The sequence below is a fragment of the Staurois parvus genome, unplaced genomic scaffold, assembly GCF_062004578.1.
Source record: "Staurois parvus isolate SC_StPar_1 unplaced genomic scaffold, SC_StPar_1.0 ptg000049l, whole genome shotgun sequence".
NCBI lineage: Eukaryota > Metazoa > Chordata > Amphibia > Anura > Ranidae > Staurois > Staurois parvus.
In genome coordinates this window covers 1,623,805-1,640,289 of record NW_028317845.1, presented here as the reverse complement: position 1 = coordinate 1,640,289, position 16,485 = coordinate 1,623,805, and the positions used below count along the sequence as shown (strand labels likewise).

The 16,485-nt window shown below is 41.5% G+C and overlaps 1 protein-coding gene across 4 annotated transcripts in view; it reads right to left on the bottom strand.

Moving 5' to 3' along the window:
- The window catches only part of DGKD (diacylglycerol kinase delta), a 136,341-nt gene extending 135,247 nt beyond the window's left edge, over positions 1–1,094 (bottom strand). For 3 of the 4 annotated variants that reach the window (XM_089665735.1, XM_089665741.1, XM_089665754.1), the window contains exon 1: positions 876–1,093. In XM_089665735.1, coding sequence (XP_089521861.1) covers positions 876–1,001 — 126 coding nt within the window. In that variant the 5' untranslated portion in view covers positions 1,002–1,093. Of the gene's footprint in view, positions 1–875 lie in introns of all 4 variants that reach the window. The other variant, XM_089665748.1, reaches the window with a different exon arrangement.
- Between the last annotated feature and the right edge of the window lie 15,391 nt (positions 1,095–16,485).

Sequence of the window (16,485 nt, the reverse complement as noted above, 5' to 3'; positions counted from 1 at the left end):
CGTCAATCACCAGCCTGGCCAATGGTCAGTTCCATCAATTGCCAGCCCGGCCAATGGTCAGCTCCACCAATGGATACCCTGGAAAACGATCAGCTCTGCCAATCATAACTCCAACCAATGGGCAGCTCCACAAATTGGCAACCTGGCTAATGGTCAGCCCAGCCATTGGTCAGTTCCGACAATCGCCAACCCAGCCAATTGTCAGCCAGGCCAATGGTCAGCTCCGCCAATGGATAGCCTGGTAAACGATCAACTCTGCAAATCATCAGTCCAACCAATGGCCAGCTCCACGAACTGGCAACCTGGCTAATGGTCAGCCCAGCCAATGATTAGATCCGCCAATCACCATCCCGGCCAATGGTCTGCTCCACCAATGGACAGCCTAGCAAACGATCAGCTCTGCCAATCATCAGTCCAACCAATGGCCAGCTCCACGAATTGTCAACCTGGCTAATGGTCAGCCTGGCCAATGGTCAACTCCGGCAATCGCTAACCCAGCCAATGGTCAGCTCCGCCAATCATCAGTCCAGCCAATGGTCTGACAGTGGCAGCTGTGAATTTGGTGCCCTGGGTATGCCAATGGCTGTCCTGTGTGGGTGTGCAGTGCCCCCTATAGATCAGATCCCGGTGTCCTGTCCCTATGGACATCCCTCTATGATCCGCCCCGGATCTCTCCCATGGCCTCTCTGCTCTCGCTGTCCCCAGATCGCGCCGATCAGTGTGCTGTAGAACTGTAAGTCCCAGCATGCCGGGCTGACTGCCCAGAGACTGCTGAGACTTGTAGTCCTTCAGTAGTCGGAGGGCCGCAGGTTGTCCATGTCCCCGGCCACTAGCTGCCCCCACCTTTCCTTCTTGTCCCAACCTCCCCTCCTCACCTTCCTTTTGATCTGTCCCGACGTAGACACTTTCCGGCTCAGCTTCTGCGGCTCAGGCTCCGGCTCGCTGTCCGATGAGTCCTCGGCCGGGGCCCCGGGATCCGCCGCAGCCAGGGAGGCCGCCATCACTAGCCGCAAGCCGGGGACATGGAGACACGCAGGGCCAGCTGCAGGGGACCGGGATCATCCGGGGGAACAGCGACATCTGCTGGCAGCCGGGGACGGGCACAGCGCCAGCTACTGGTGAATGGGTGCAGAGCCTGGGGAAAGAATGAAAGCTCCCACAATGCCCCGCTCTGCAGGGAACAAGTCGTCCACCGGAAGTCCTGTGATATCTGGACATCCAACTTCCGCCAAGATTGACTGGATAGTCGGGAGTGGTCTGGCTGTAGAATGGAGCTCTATTTTCGGCAGGAAACATGTGACTTCCACTCCCCCCCCTTTTTTTTCCAGTGAACTTTAATATAACAAGCAGAGGCTGAAGAGTGGAGCTCCACTAGACTGGGAGCATGTGACCTCCACTGCACCTTTTTTTTATTTTAATGAACATTAATGTCATAAACAACCAAATTGTCCAAAATGTCTTGGTATGCTGACGCCTTAAGAGTTCCCTTCACTGGAACTAAGGGGCCAAGCCCAACCCCTGAAAAACAACCCCACACCATAATCCCCCCTCCACTAAACTTTACACTTTGCACAATGCAGTCAGACAAGTACGGTTCTCCTGGCAACTGCCAAACCCAGACACGTCCATCGGATTGCCAGACAGAGAACGTGATACGTCACTCCAGAGAACACATCTCCACTACTCTAGAGTCCAGAAGTGGCATAATTTACACCACTGCATCTGATGCTTTGCATTGCACTTGATGTGAGGTGATGTAAGGCTTGGATGCAGCTGCTTGGCCATGGAAACCCATTCCATGAAGCTATTTACGCACTGTTGTTGTGCTAATCTGAAGGCCACACAAGGTTTGGAGGTCTTTAGCTATTGACTCTGCAGACAGTTGGCAACTTCTGCGCACTGTGCGCTTCAGCATGCACTGACCCCGCTCTGTCATGTGACGTGGCTTATCACTTCATGGCTGAGTTGCTGTTGTTCACAGTTGCTTCCACTTTGTTATAATACCACTAACAGTTGACCGCGGGATATTTAGTAGCAAGAAAATTTCATGGACTTATTGCACAGGTGGCAACCTATCGCAGTACTAGGCTTGGATTCACTGAGCTCCTGAGAGCGACAGCATGTTAATGCTGGCAGGAGAGAGACCTGTGTTGTTTACACACAGGTCTCTCACGTCAGTGATACTCAGCAATCGTCAGGTGCCGGCGAGGAATTCCTTTGCAGCTATAACAGCTTCAACTTTTCTGGGAAGGCTGTCCACAAGGTTTAGGAGTGTGTCTATGGGAATGTTTGACCATTCTTCCAGAAGAACATATGTGAGGTCAGGCACTGATGTCAGACGAGAAGGTCTGGGTCGCAGTCTCCGCTCTAATTCATCCCAAAGGTGTTGTATTGGGCTGAGGTCAGGACTCTGTGCAGGCCAGTCAAGTTCCTCCATTTGCTTATCCATGTCTTTATGGACCTTGTTTTGTGCAATGGTGTGCAGTCATGTTGGAACAGGTAGAGGCCATCCCTAAGCTGTTCCCACAAAGTTTAGAGCATAAAAGTGTCCAAAATGTCTTGGTATGCTGACGCCTTAAGAGTTCTCTTCACTGGGACTAAGGGGTCAAGCCCAACCCCTGAAAAACAACCCCACACCATAATCCCCCCTCCACCAAACTTTACACTTGGCACAATGCAGTCAGGCAAGTACCGTTCTCCTGGCAACCGCCAAACTCAGACACGTCCATCAGATTGCCAGAGAAGCGTGATTTGTCACTCCAGAGAACACTTTTCCACTGCTCTAGAGTCAAGTGGGGGCGTGCTTTACACCACTGCATCTGACGTTTTGCATTGCACTCTAATCTAAGGCTTGGATGCAGCTGCTCAGCCATGGAAACCCATTCCATGAAGTTCTCTATGCACTGCTGTTGTACTAATCTGAAGGCCACACGAGGTTTGGAGGTCTTTAGCTATTGACTCTGCAGACAGTTGGTGACTTCTGCACACTGTGCGCTTCAACATGTGCTGACCCAGCTCTGTCATATTACATGGCCTACCACTTCGTGGCTAAGTTGCTGTTCCCAGTTGCTTCCGCTTTGTTATAATACCTCTAACAGTTGACCGTGGAATATTTAGTAGCAAGGAAATTACACTGATGGACTAATTGTATAGGTGACAACCTATCACGGTCCCAGGCTTGAATTCAATGAGCTCCTGAGAGCAACCCATTCTTTCACAAATGTTTGTAGAAGCAGTCTGCATGCCTAGGTGCTTGATTTTATACACCTGTGACCATGGAGATGATTGGAACACCTGAATTCAATGATTTGGAGGGGTGCCCCAATACTTTTGGCAATATAGTGTATCTACAGGTGCCCCTTACCTGCATAGGCAGTTTTTTGGTAAAGATGAATTAAGCCTTTTAAAGCTTTTGCTGCCACTAATGTAGAAACTACACCAGTGGCAGCAAGAGTGTGTTTATATATGACAGATGGAAGTGATTGGGTGCTCAATCACCTCCACACACCCTAGTAACAGCAGCCATCACTGCCCTCCCCTACACACCCATCATTGGACTCAGCATGAGCAAACTGGTTTGCTGGTCTCCCCTTTATCCTACTGACCCAGAAGAAACATGTTAAACATCACTTTCCCCAGCTTGTATGGCCAAAGAAGAAGCTGATGGAGCGTGATCTGCATTCCATCAGTTTCCATGGAGGACAGGTGAGACATCACGGGTCTTTTAGACCCCTGATGGCTTATTAAAGAAGACCTGATAGGAAACTTACTGTATTTGCCCTTTATGTGATGAAAAAATGTTTAGTATAAAAAATTTTATAAAAATGTAAAAGAGTTCCACCCAAGCACTTAATATTCCCCTCCAAAAAATAAATGTAAATGCTCACATTGTGGGCACCTACGCATGAAAATGTCAGTTGCACTACATGTTATATATCACCATGCGCGCCAGAGTGAGAGCAATAATTCTAGGGCCATTATTCACAGTTAACTCTAATAAGATAACCTGTAGGGCAGGGTTCTCAACCTATGGCCCTCGGAGCCCTTTGATGTGGCCCTTGACCTGAAACCAGGGAAGTGCATGCCTGAGGTTGACAACCCATTGATCGCCATCTGTGCTTGCTGACTAGCCAACCCAGAGCATCAGAATGGGATCCTGGGCTCATGAGTATGTCTCTCTCCACACTACAGGAATGTCTCAAATCATACCGGACTGATGTGGTGCTGGTCAAGACACATGTCACTGGCCATCTCCAACTGGCCTTGAGACACCCGTGGATAGGCTGGACATATCATGCTATGCACACCCAATACTCTCAGGGAGTGTTGGGAAATAAAACTACATTTCGAGCTGCTCTCTCTCTGTACTGACCCCCATGGCAGATATATTTTTATGCATGTTATTTTGTACAGTCGACCATATTTAATCCTAGCCTGTTATATCCATTCTCCATATAACTCCACGGTGGTCAGCGAGGGTTTCCTTTTTATGGCCCAATACCCGATGGTGCCTGCAATATGGCTAGGGGACTTCAATCTGGTCCTGAATCTGATTTTAGACCAATTACACCCTGTGATGGATCCGCCTGCTAGGACGATGACCAGATTTGGCTGCCGATTTCGCTTTAGCTTACATCTGGCGCTTTACCCATCTACTCCTGCAAGCCATATCTCTTCCACTGTTGTCTGCATCCCAGAGGAATGACCTTGAGGCTCCCATCACTATTGAGGAGATTGCGGCGGCAATCTCATCTCTCGCCCCTGCGAAGGCACCTGGTCATGACGGCCTCCCCCTAGACTTTTATTCCACCTATTCGGAGGTGTTGACCCCAGAGCTGTTGCACCTATACAAGAACATATTTACTGAGGGTGTACTCCCGGACTCCATGCGGGACGCTTTAATCATAGTTATCTCTAAGCCTGGTAAAGACCTTACCCACCCAGATGCCTATAAACCTAATTACCTTCTGCAAGTGGAATTTTGGCTAAAATCTTGACAGCTTGCCTTAACCAGATTATTCTGTCCTTGGTACACCCTGACCAAATGGGATTCATGCTGGGGAAAAACACTGCGATGAACATTTGGCGTTCATGAATCTGCAGGCTTCCCACGACGAGGTTGGTACCAGGGCAGTAGTGGCGCTTGATGCCGCTAAGGCATTTGATTTGGTGGAGTGGGATTACCTTTGGGCATCCCTGGAGAATTTTAGATTTGAGCATTAAATGGGTACAACTGTTATATTATTCCCCCATTGACAGAGTGGCCATCAATGGTTGGATCTCGGACGCATTTCCCTCGGACCAAGGGACCTGTCAGAGTTGCCCTTTGTACCCGCTGTTATACGCGCTGGCGGCAGAGCCCCTAGCCTCCCTGATACGGACACATCCTGAAATTAGGGGCCTTTAGGTTGGCTCCTTGGTGGAGTCTATAAGGGTGTATGTGGATGATATGCTTCTATATTTGGCTGATACGGGCCCTTCTCTTAGAGCCGCCCTCCGGGCTTTTGAGGAGTTTGGAGCACATTCTGGACTGCGTATCAATTGGAATAAATTGCAGATTCTCCCGTTGGATGCCTATCCTCCAACATACATTTCAGACTCTCTGCTGTTGTGCAGAGTTTCTGTAATTCAATATTTGGGGATTTCCATGACTAGGGTACCTCATGACTACCCTATGCTCAATGTTCAGCCATTATCTGAAGCCTTAAAGGCATGCATCCAGTCATGGACGAGACTTCCGTTGGGTCATGGGTAGAATTAACATGGTTAAGATGATTCTTCTACCTAAGTTCCTGTGTTCTGGCACTCCCCAATAATATTGCCCCTGAAAATCTTCAAAACAATCGAGAGTATCCTGAATTCGTTAGTTTGGGTTTCGAACAGACAAACTTTCCTGGCTCTTTCTTAAGAACCCTTCTATAATGGGGGGGGGGGGGCTGCCGGACTTTCACTCGTATTACCTTGCTGCACAGCTTTCTCATTTCTACCATCTGGCTGTTTCAGAGGCAATGCGATATCAGGCTTTGGTTATTGGGCAACCAAGACGTACCCTGTTTCCCACCCCTACAGGTGTTGTTGTGGGATGGCGACTCCCCCATATATATAGATTGAAAGCACCAATGTATTGTTATTTTGTGCATCCTAGATTGTAAGCTCCGAGGATCAGGGCCCTCCTATCCCTCTTGTATTGAACTGTATTGTTGCTGTATTGTCTCTCGTTATATTGTAAAGTGCTGAGCAAACTGTTGGCGCTATATAAATCCTTTATAATAATAATAATAATAATAATAAAACCCTGGCCCTGTACAGACAGCATTCTGCAGCTAACGCAGTGCACTAGATGTCTGGAAAAGGGCCACTAGCAGAGCCTAGTGCGCAAAGGTTTTTCTTACAGGGTGGTCTAAGACAGTGTCAAGGGTCAGCCGATTTGGAAACCTGCAAAGGAGCTCTCTTGGTTCTGCAGGTAACAAAGAATCTTGATTGAAGAATGTCTTGAAAAAGAGAATAAACAAATCCTCCTACATAAGTTGCACCTGTTTATCTACGGCTATCAGTCCCCCTACATCCACTCAAAGTGCAAAATGTACACAGGATCTCTCAGCTGTGAAAAGCAGAGGGCAGGAGCTGAAGTTATCAGTGAGGTGGGATCTGAGAGCTGATTTGAGGGAAGGGGTACACCCCCTTGCACACAGGAACAGAGATGAGGGTGTCAAACTGCTGGAGCTCCCTCCCCATCACCATTTTTCTGTTGGTGTCAGGAAATGCATCAGAAGTGACTCGTGCTTATAACAGAGGAAGGAGACAGAAGCAGAAATGACACTTAGTGCTCTGGATTGAGACAAGTACACAGTATAGATATATGCTTTGTTCATATTTCATGTCTGAGGTTTAAAACCACTTTAAGATACTGCAGGCAGGTTTGAACTTTTCTGTTAATAACCGTTGTATTTCATATTTATGCATTTTGGTTAGAAAGGTTACATTACCAACAGTCATGCTGTAAAGGATGGCAAGATATTAAGGAAAGTAGTTTCTATTCTTGCACTCTGTGTAGAGTGCTTACGTTACCGACAGTTTAATTTTTTTTTTGTACTTTCTATTCTTGCATTGTTTAGAATGTTTGTTTGTGTTATTGGCAGTTTGTGTTTATTTTCTTGCATTCTGTTTAAAATGCTTTTATTATTGACAGTTTAATTTTATATTCCTGGTACTCTGTTATAATTCAAAGTAGGACTGCAGCCAGTTTAGACCTTTTATTCCTGCATTCTGTTTGGAATACATGTGTTACTGACATATATAGTTTATATGACTGCATTCTGCTTAGAATGCTTATGCTACTAACAGTTTTACTTCACATTACTTCATTCAATTTAGAATGCTTATGTTACTGGCAATTGTACTTTGTATTCCTTCAGCCATTCAGCCAGTGTAGTTCTTCTGTTACTGACTGTTGAAGCTAATGTTTCTGCCTTCCATTTTGAATCGTTATGTTACGGACAGTTTGACTTTGAAGTACTGCAGCAAATTTAGAACTCTTATGATACTGACAGTTGTACCTCAAAGCTTAAAGCTAAATACTGTACTGGGGAAACAAATCCTCCCCTGCACGTGCTCATTGATGTGCAGTGTACTGGAAAACTCACCTTTTCTTGCCCCGTTCCTCCCTCCAGCAGTTTTCCCCAGCAGACTATAAACCAGCGCCTTTAGGCTCCCCTGCACTCCAGCAGTTACATGTAACAAGGTTGTAATTTACGTTTCTGCAATTCTTGAACCTAGCAATAAGACCAATGCCTTGGAGCAGAGGCTAGACAATGTTGCCACCATTTTTGATGCCTACGAAAAATATGTGAAATAAAAATCTTAAAAGCGCCAATGCCGTTTCACAATGATTCGGTGCGAATTGATGCGATTTCACGTTGTTATTTGTGGTTTGACAGGTGCACATTTAATGTGATTTCTGAGGGGACTGGGCGTATCTGCCTTTCAGATCGCATCTGATCTGCATCAGTGTGAACCAGGACTGAAAGAGTTAGCTTCAGTGGTTTGTCGCCTAAAGGTCGCAAGGGTCATCTCCACATCTGAGGCCTCTCTAAAACTAAGGAGGCCTTCACCTCTGTGATTACCACCTTCATTCAAGAGTTAGCCCCAGCTATTATAGTCAATTGCCTTGAAATTAACTGGGTGCACAATTCCTAGGCCTTAAGGGCCAATTCACACCAGCGCAGTGTAGCACAGCTTTAAAATGCAGATCAATGGAAAGACATCTGCAAAACAATTTCTAATGTGTCCTCAACGGACATCAGCGTGTGTAAAACGCTTATAAAATGGACGGAAACGTATAGTGTGAATTGACCCTGACTTGTGCTAAAATGTATAGAAGATGTGGATGTACATTTCCACCCATTTTAGGGCCAATTCACACTGACATGCGCTAAAATGTATCGAAAATGGATGTACATTTCCATCATCCAGATGCTCAAACCAACGCAAACTGGCTAAACAACAAAGAAAATACAACAAAAAAAAAGAAAAAGCTGCTCTCCTTCTTAATGCCCAGTGAAATTTAAGGCTCCATGTACACTGCAGCTGATAAACTGACGTTTAGGAGCTTTTCTGCACTTTTTTTCAGCAGCCCCTGAACTCTCCCTAATGTTTTCCTATGTGTCCATGTACACTATGTCATTTACAGTCGCTTACAGGCAGTTGAGTTTACAGTAGTTTTTTCTGAACACACCAAACTTGCGTTCCGGAGTAGATTTGATCAGTGTTTCAAACGTCAAATGCTTGTAAATGCAGCTAACCATGTTTATAAGCGTTTGGATTTTTTTTTTTTAACTCTTACATTTCCAGATGCTGTCCAGAGCCTTTTTTCATTATGAAAAATGCATGCAAAGCTTTTTCCCAGCACTCAAATGGACCTGGTATATCATACTTTGAGGTTTTGCATGAAAACAAATGTGTTAGACACTGCTGAAATAATCTCTGCCCAAAAATGAGCTGGAACGCATCCAAATACCACAAAAAAAAAAAAAAAAAGCTAATCTCAACACATACTGCTTTTTGCTTCTACTCTATTTCTCTCAAAATGTCTGAAATAAATAATTTTTTAATGTTTTCCAGTGCATTCTGGGCATTTTGGAAAGTCTCCTGAGGCAATCTTTAAAAAAACGCTTCTAAACGCAAGCGCTCATAAACGCGGTATGCAAATGCGGATAAACAGACATTTTTTAACCTATGTTTTCCAGCAGTTTCCATTGTTCAGAAGTGTTTTCCAAAACACATCCTGTGTACATGGAGCCGAATGGATATAATCTAGTACAATGCTAATCACCTGCTCCATGATGTTACTGACAGTTGTACTTTATATTCCTACACTCCATTTAGAATGCTTATATTGCTGACAGTTGTACCTAATATTCCTGCATTATGCTTGATTGTTTATGTTACTGACAGTTATGTCTCATACACACAATGAGAATGTCGGACGAATGGTCATCTTTTTTTTTGCATGCTAGTCTCATATTAAAAATGAATAGGTTACTGAAGTTATGGAAATTCTTATAAGACAGAATACATCTTTGTAAGTGATGTAATGTATTGTATAAACAAATTCAAACAGATGAATATAATCATAAATTACAAAAATTGGAAAAAATCATAAAATTCAAAAATACAAAAATAAAAAGTAATTAAAAAAAAGTCCAGCATAAAGTGTCCCAAAATGTCCCAATGTAAACACAAATAGTGTCAAACAGAAATGGTGTCCCAAAATTGTCCAAATCTCCAAATTTTATCCAGTCAGAAGAAATTCCCTTTCATCCCGCAATACCTCGAAAAAAACAAATTCAGAAATCTAGTGCATTACCTTTATAAATAATATATATATATATATTCTCTTCGTGCAAAAATAAAACACAAAAACACAAAAAAGTGTGCAAACACTATATATGTGTATTTTTCCGTGCACATGTGAATGAACTGTGACCACTCAGTGAACACTGCAACAGTGTGTATCCACCAGCACCAATAGTATTGGACACTATTACCCTCTGTATCCTTATACCAACATCCACATGAGATCTTCTGAATGCTCCAATGAAATTATTCCAAGGTCCTCAAAAAGACAAGAAGGGTCTCAAGGCTCATATTCAAAGTGTAAAACAAGATTTAATGAGAACTTACATTAAAATTTTCTTAATTCGGCTTCCAACATGCTTCCTGTGTGAGTCCTATCAAACAGATGCAAAATGCCATGTGTTGATAACCCACAAAATGGCCGCGGCGACACTTCCGGTCTGCGTGCGTGCGTCACTACGTCACACCCTTAACGCGTTTCGTCACTTCCGGACTTCGTCTGAAGGGATACGGACGTCCCACACCACTCTCCTTATATATTGATGTCTCTCAATGGTATGAGGCCGTCGCCGCCATTTTGAAATAGGGAAACCAGGCCATCACTATTCCTCTCTCACTCTAATGAATATCCACCGCCCAAAAACATCGGTCTGGGCAAATACTATTATCAGAAGAGTACCAGAGGAATATAGATTCATAAAAATACAATAAACAAATGAACCTCAATATTATCTAATCTAATTGACAGCCCAGAATACAATAAAATACATCAAATATTAACACTTTCATTAAACACATGTTCCCTAATCTTCCACCCCACTTTAAAAACATATTAATAAATCCTATCATTTTTAATTTATAACCCTTCCAACATATATATATATATATATACACATAACGCTACCTCATTATTAAGCCTCTTACTCCCTCCAGTGGTCAAACATATATATTACATCCCATTATACTTAATTCCTCATGCTTTTCAAACTAAATACTTTGCTCCCTCCAGTGGTCATTCACAAGGCCAAGTAGAAATAATTCATATATCAATATATATTTTACATATTTACAATTATATTCATAATTTCATAAATCTATTTTTACTTTTTACATTCGGAAAAACTTTTTATATATCTCAACTCCACCTATATATTTTTCAATACTATAACACTATACTAAAAACATAAATTCTAATAAGCTCCTTTATAATTTTTTCACCTATAATTCATACATTACTTATTAAGAGACGCAACCCCTAAGATTCTACTAGGTCATACAAGATTATATCTCAGCTCTCAACAATTACGCCCAAGGGGTCTAAAAATCAGAAATAAAGCAATTTAAATCAAGTTCTATATTAAGACCTCTAGGTTTTAGTGTATTCATCCTAAATATCCAAAAAGTCTCATTTTGCGACAGCTTTTGGACTCTATTTCCCCCCCTCCAATGTCCTTTAACACTATCAATGCCGCAAAATTTTAGGAGTCCTGGATCTGAATTATGGCAGTCTTTAAAATGTTTCGATACATTATGGTCTTTCTTGCCCTTTATAATATTTCTCACATGCTCCTCCAATCTGACTGACAGATTCCTTTTAGTCCTACCAATGTATTGAAACTGGCACGGACATTCCAATACGTATGTTACATAACGTGTATTACAGGTGATAAACCTCTTAATAGGAAACTCCTCTCCAGTAGAATGGGATTTAAAGGATGAAAAATGGGCCCTAAAATACCATACAGAATTACATATTAAACAAAGGAAATTTATTATACAACTATTGGAATTTTCTATGGGGAAGAACTATTTTTGGTATGATGGTGGATACTATGAGCAAAAGAAAGGTGTCGCGATGGGCGCGAAACCTAGAGGTCTTAATATAGAACTTGATTTAAATTGCTTCATTTCTGATTTTTAGACCCCTTGGGCGTAATTGTTGAGAGCTGAGATATAATCTTGTATGACCTAGTAGAATCTTAGGGGTTGCGTCTCTTAATAAGTAATGTATGAATTATAGGTGAAAAAATTATAAAGGAGCTTATTAGAATTTATGTTTTTAGTATAGTGTTATAGTATTGAAAAATATATCGGTGGAGTTGAGATATATAAAAAGTTTTTCCGAATGTAAAAAGTAAAAATAGATTTATGAAATTATGAATATAATTGTAAATATGTAAAATATATATTGATATATGAATTATTTGTACTTGGCCTTGTGAATGACCACTGGAGGGAGCAAAGTATTTAGTTTGAAAAGCATGAGGAATTAAGTATAATGGGATGTAATATATATGTTTGACCACTGGAGGGAGTAAGAGGCTTAATAATGAGGTAGCGTTATGTGTATATATATATATATATATGTTGGAAGGGTTATAAATTAAAAATGATAGGATTTATTAATATGTTTTTAAAGTGGGGTGGAAGATTAGGGAACATGTGTTTAATGAAAGTGTTAATATTTGATGTATTTTATTGTATTCTGGGCTGTCAATTAGATTAGATAATATTGAGGTTCATTTGTTTATTGTATTTTTATGAATCTATATTCCTCTGGTACTCTTCTGATAATAGTATTTGCCCAGACCGATGTTTTTGGGCGGTGGATATTCATTAGAGTGAGAGAGGAATAGTGATGGCCTGGTTTCCCTATTTCAAAATGGCGGCGACGGCCTCATACCATTGAGAGACATCAATATATAAGGAGAGTGGTGTGGGACGTCCGTATCCCTTCAGACGAAGTCCGGAAGTGACGAAACGCGTTAAGGGTGTGACGTAGTGACGCACGCACGCAGACCGGAAGTGTCGCCGCGGCCATTTTGTGGGTTATCAACATATGGCATTTTGCATCTGTTTGATAGGACTCACACAGGAAGCATGTTGGAAGCCGAATTAAGAAAATTTTAATGTAAGTTCTCATTAAATCTTGTTTTACACTTTGAATATGAGCCTTGAAACCCTTCTTGTCTTTTTGAGGACCTTGGAATAATTTCATTGGAGCATTCAGAAGATCTCATGTGGATGTTGGTATAAGGATACAGAGGGTAATAGTGTCCAATACTATTGGTGCTGGTGGATACACACTGTTGCAGTGTTCACTGAGTGGTCACAGTTCATTCACATGTGCACGGAAAAATACACATATATAGTGTTTGCACACTTTTTTGTGTTTTTGTGTTTTATTTTTGCACGAAGAGAATATATATATATATATTATTTATAAAGGTAATGCACTAGATTTCTGAATTTGTTTTTTTCGAGGTATTGCGGGATGAAAGGGAATTTCTTCTGACTGGATAAAATTTGGAGATTTGGACAATTTTGGGACACCATTTCTGTTTGACACTATTTGTGTTTACATTGGGACATTTTGGGACACTTTATGCTGGACTTTTTTTTAATTACTTTTTATTTTTGTATTTTATGATTTTTTCCAATTTTTGTAATTTATGATTATATTCATCTGTTTGAATTTGTTTATATAATTTCAAAAAGGTTGTAATATTGTGTTGCTTTCTGGGGAGAAGGCGTGACTTTTTGAGGGGATTTTGGGGTTAGGTGATACACATATCTAATAATGATGTAATGTATTGCATTGTAATGTAATGTATTCTTTAGTTTACGAGCATGTGCAGTCTTGGTCACTCGATTTTCCATGGACGAATACTAGACTGATTAAACGGAAATTGTTCAAGAAGAATTTTCGTGCTTTTCCCTTCAGGTAGTTTTGCATGAACTGTCATGGTTGGCTCTCAAAAGCTGTGTACTAACAATCAGATTATCCGATGATCACTCCAAAAGCTGTATTTTACGTCTGATTTTTTTCTGTGTGTGTACTAGGCTTTATAGTTTATATTCTTGCCTTTTGTTTACAATTACTGTGTTACTGACAGTTGTACTTTATATTCCTGCATTCTGTTTAGAACTATTATGTTACTGTTAGCAGTACTTTATAGTCATGCATTCTGTTTATGACTTATTTTCATAATATTTAGGGGTTGATTTACTAAAGGCAAATATACTGTGCACTGTAAGTGCAGTCGCTCTAGATCTGAGGGGAAGCACTGCTGATTTCTATCATCCAATCATGTGCAAGCAAAAATGCTTTTTTTTTAAATTTTCCTTGCATTTTATTGGGTATTCTTTGCAAAGTGAAGCTTTATCTCATTTACTAAGCACTGGAGCAACTGAACTTGCAGTGCACAGTATATTTGCCTTTAGTAAACCAGCCCCTTATAGTTTCTATTTTTGCATTCTGTTCAGATTGCTAATGTTACTTCCAGCTGCATTTTATACACCTGCATTCGATTTAACACTCTAATACTGACAGGTATGCTATATACTGTATTTCTGCATTCATTTCAGATTTCATATGCTATTGATCTTTAAATTCCTGCACTCCATTTAGAAGGCTTATGTTACTTACATGTATAGTTTATATTTCTGCACTCTGTTTTCAATTCTAATGTTAATGATTGTTCCACTTTATAGACCTACATTCCGATTAGATCCGTTATGTTACTGACAGTTGTACTTTATATTCTTGCCTTCCATTTACAATTCTTGTGTTACTGACAGTTGTACGTTAAAGTGGTTGTAAACCTCAGACATGAATTATGAACAAAGCATATCCTCTATAGTGTGTACTTGTCTCAGTTAGGAGCACTAAGGGCTCGTTCACACCATGGTGCAGAGACATCAGTTTTTCTGTACGTGTTCTGTAAGGGCACAATGAAATCAATTGTTCTCTATGTGCCCTGTTCACACCACAACACTAGTATCACGTGCAGATTTTCTGCACAGGAATCTGCAATGTGTATAAAACCCATTGAAGCACGCATGAAAATTCATGTAAACTGATGTCTCTGCAAGTGAAATCTGCACGCCAATTTTCATCAGTTTTTCTGCACGTATGGTGTGAACAAGGCCTAAGCGTCATTTCTGTCTGCTGCCTCGCTCCTCTGCTATCAGCATGAATTACTTCTGATAAGTTTTCCTGACACCAAGAGAAAGATGGTGACAAGGGAGGGACCTCCAGCAGATTGACAGTTGTAGCTCTGTTCCTGTGGGCTGTGTGAGGGGGGGGGGGTGTCCCTTCCCTTCCCTCCAATCAGCTCTCACTGAGCTCTGCAGAGTGTAATTTTAGCTCTCTGCCCCCTTTTTTCAGACAACTTTAAAGTAGAAGTTCACCAAAACCTGACTGGCTCTAAACGTACTTGCAGCCACATTCTAAAACTAACCTATCTAGCCTTGTAACGAAGAAATCGCTATACATACCTTTTTTTAAGTCGATCCAGTCCAGTCTCCAGCAGTGGATGCTGTGTGCAATGAAACAAAAAACCTACAACAGCTGTAAAATGCCTGGAAAGTGACGTCACCCATTGCCTATAGACCTTCCGTTATCAGCTTCCTCTCCTGCGCATGCCTACACACTGAAGCCGCCGTTGACAGCTCAGCATGGGACTGGACCGGAGCAGCTGCAGAACAGGTATGTATAGTGATTTCCTCTTTACAGGCTAGATAGATTCGTTTTAGAATGTGGCTGCAAGTAGGTTTAGAATTAGTTAGGTTTTGGATGAACTTCTACTTTAATAATTCAGCACTTTGAATAGACATAGAGAAGAGAAGACTGCAGATAGGTACAATTTATGTAGGATGATATATTTCATCTCTGTGTATCACTTGAGGTCAGTCACTTCACTGGGTATATCTAAGTGTTTATAGCCAATTTAAAGAACTAGAAGCAGTTTCACTTATGTTAATGACAGTTCTAGTATAATTTACATTCTGGTCTTCCATAACCAATAGAAAGGTTTGAAAGAAGGTGAAATTAATTTTTTAATTGTTGCAGGAAAAGTCATAAAATCAATTGGCCCATGACTGTAAGTCACTTTATTTTTTTGTCTTGCAGTTTTTACTGAAGGTAACCTCTGTATACAGTATGTATTTATTCATTATATGCTTAGTCTAAATTGTTTGGAGATGTGTTAAGTACAGCATGCTTTAAAACCACTTTGTGACTGCATTATGCCTATTTATTCTTTGGGCTCGGTTCACACTGTTGCGATGCAATTTTCAGTGCAATTATGTAGCGCAACTTTGATGCTATTTTGCATATTCTATGGGCCAAATTGCACTGTAAATGGCATGAAAGTTGAATGGTAACCTTTTCCAAAGTCACATCGTGCTGAATCACTGTGTTTTCCCTTGTCATATGATTCTGTGCAACTCAAGTCAGCAATCATACCAGTGTAAACTAGCACTCAGGCTCCATGCCCATTGCTGTCAATAAACATTGCAGTAGAGAACCAGGCATGCGCAACTTTGTGTGCTCCAAGTTCTTACACCCCACTGTCCGTGACAAATTAGTTATGGAGGTAAAGTTAACTAGTGCTGCCAAATTTGGCCTAAGCATCTAAGCTTCAATGAACTCCAGTTATGAAGGAGTTACCCGAGGCCTCCAGGATCTTTTAACCAACATGAAAGGTGGAGCAGCAGAAAATTATTTTAACTGCTAATCCACTTCAATATTCTCTAACCAAAGCTTATTTCTTTAATTGTGAGTGGAGAAAACCTTCTACAGCTCTGTGGCTGTACACATTTTATGCAATACACAGAGCAAAAATG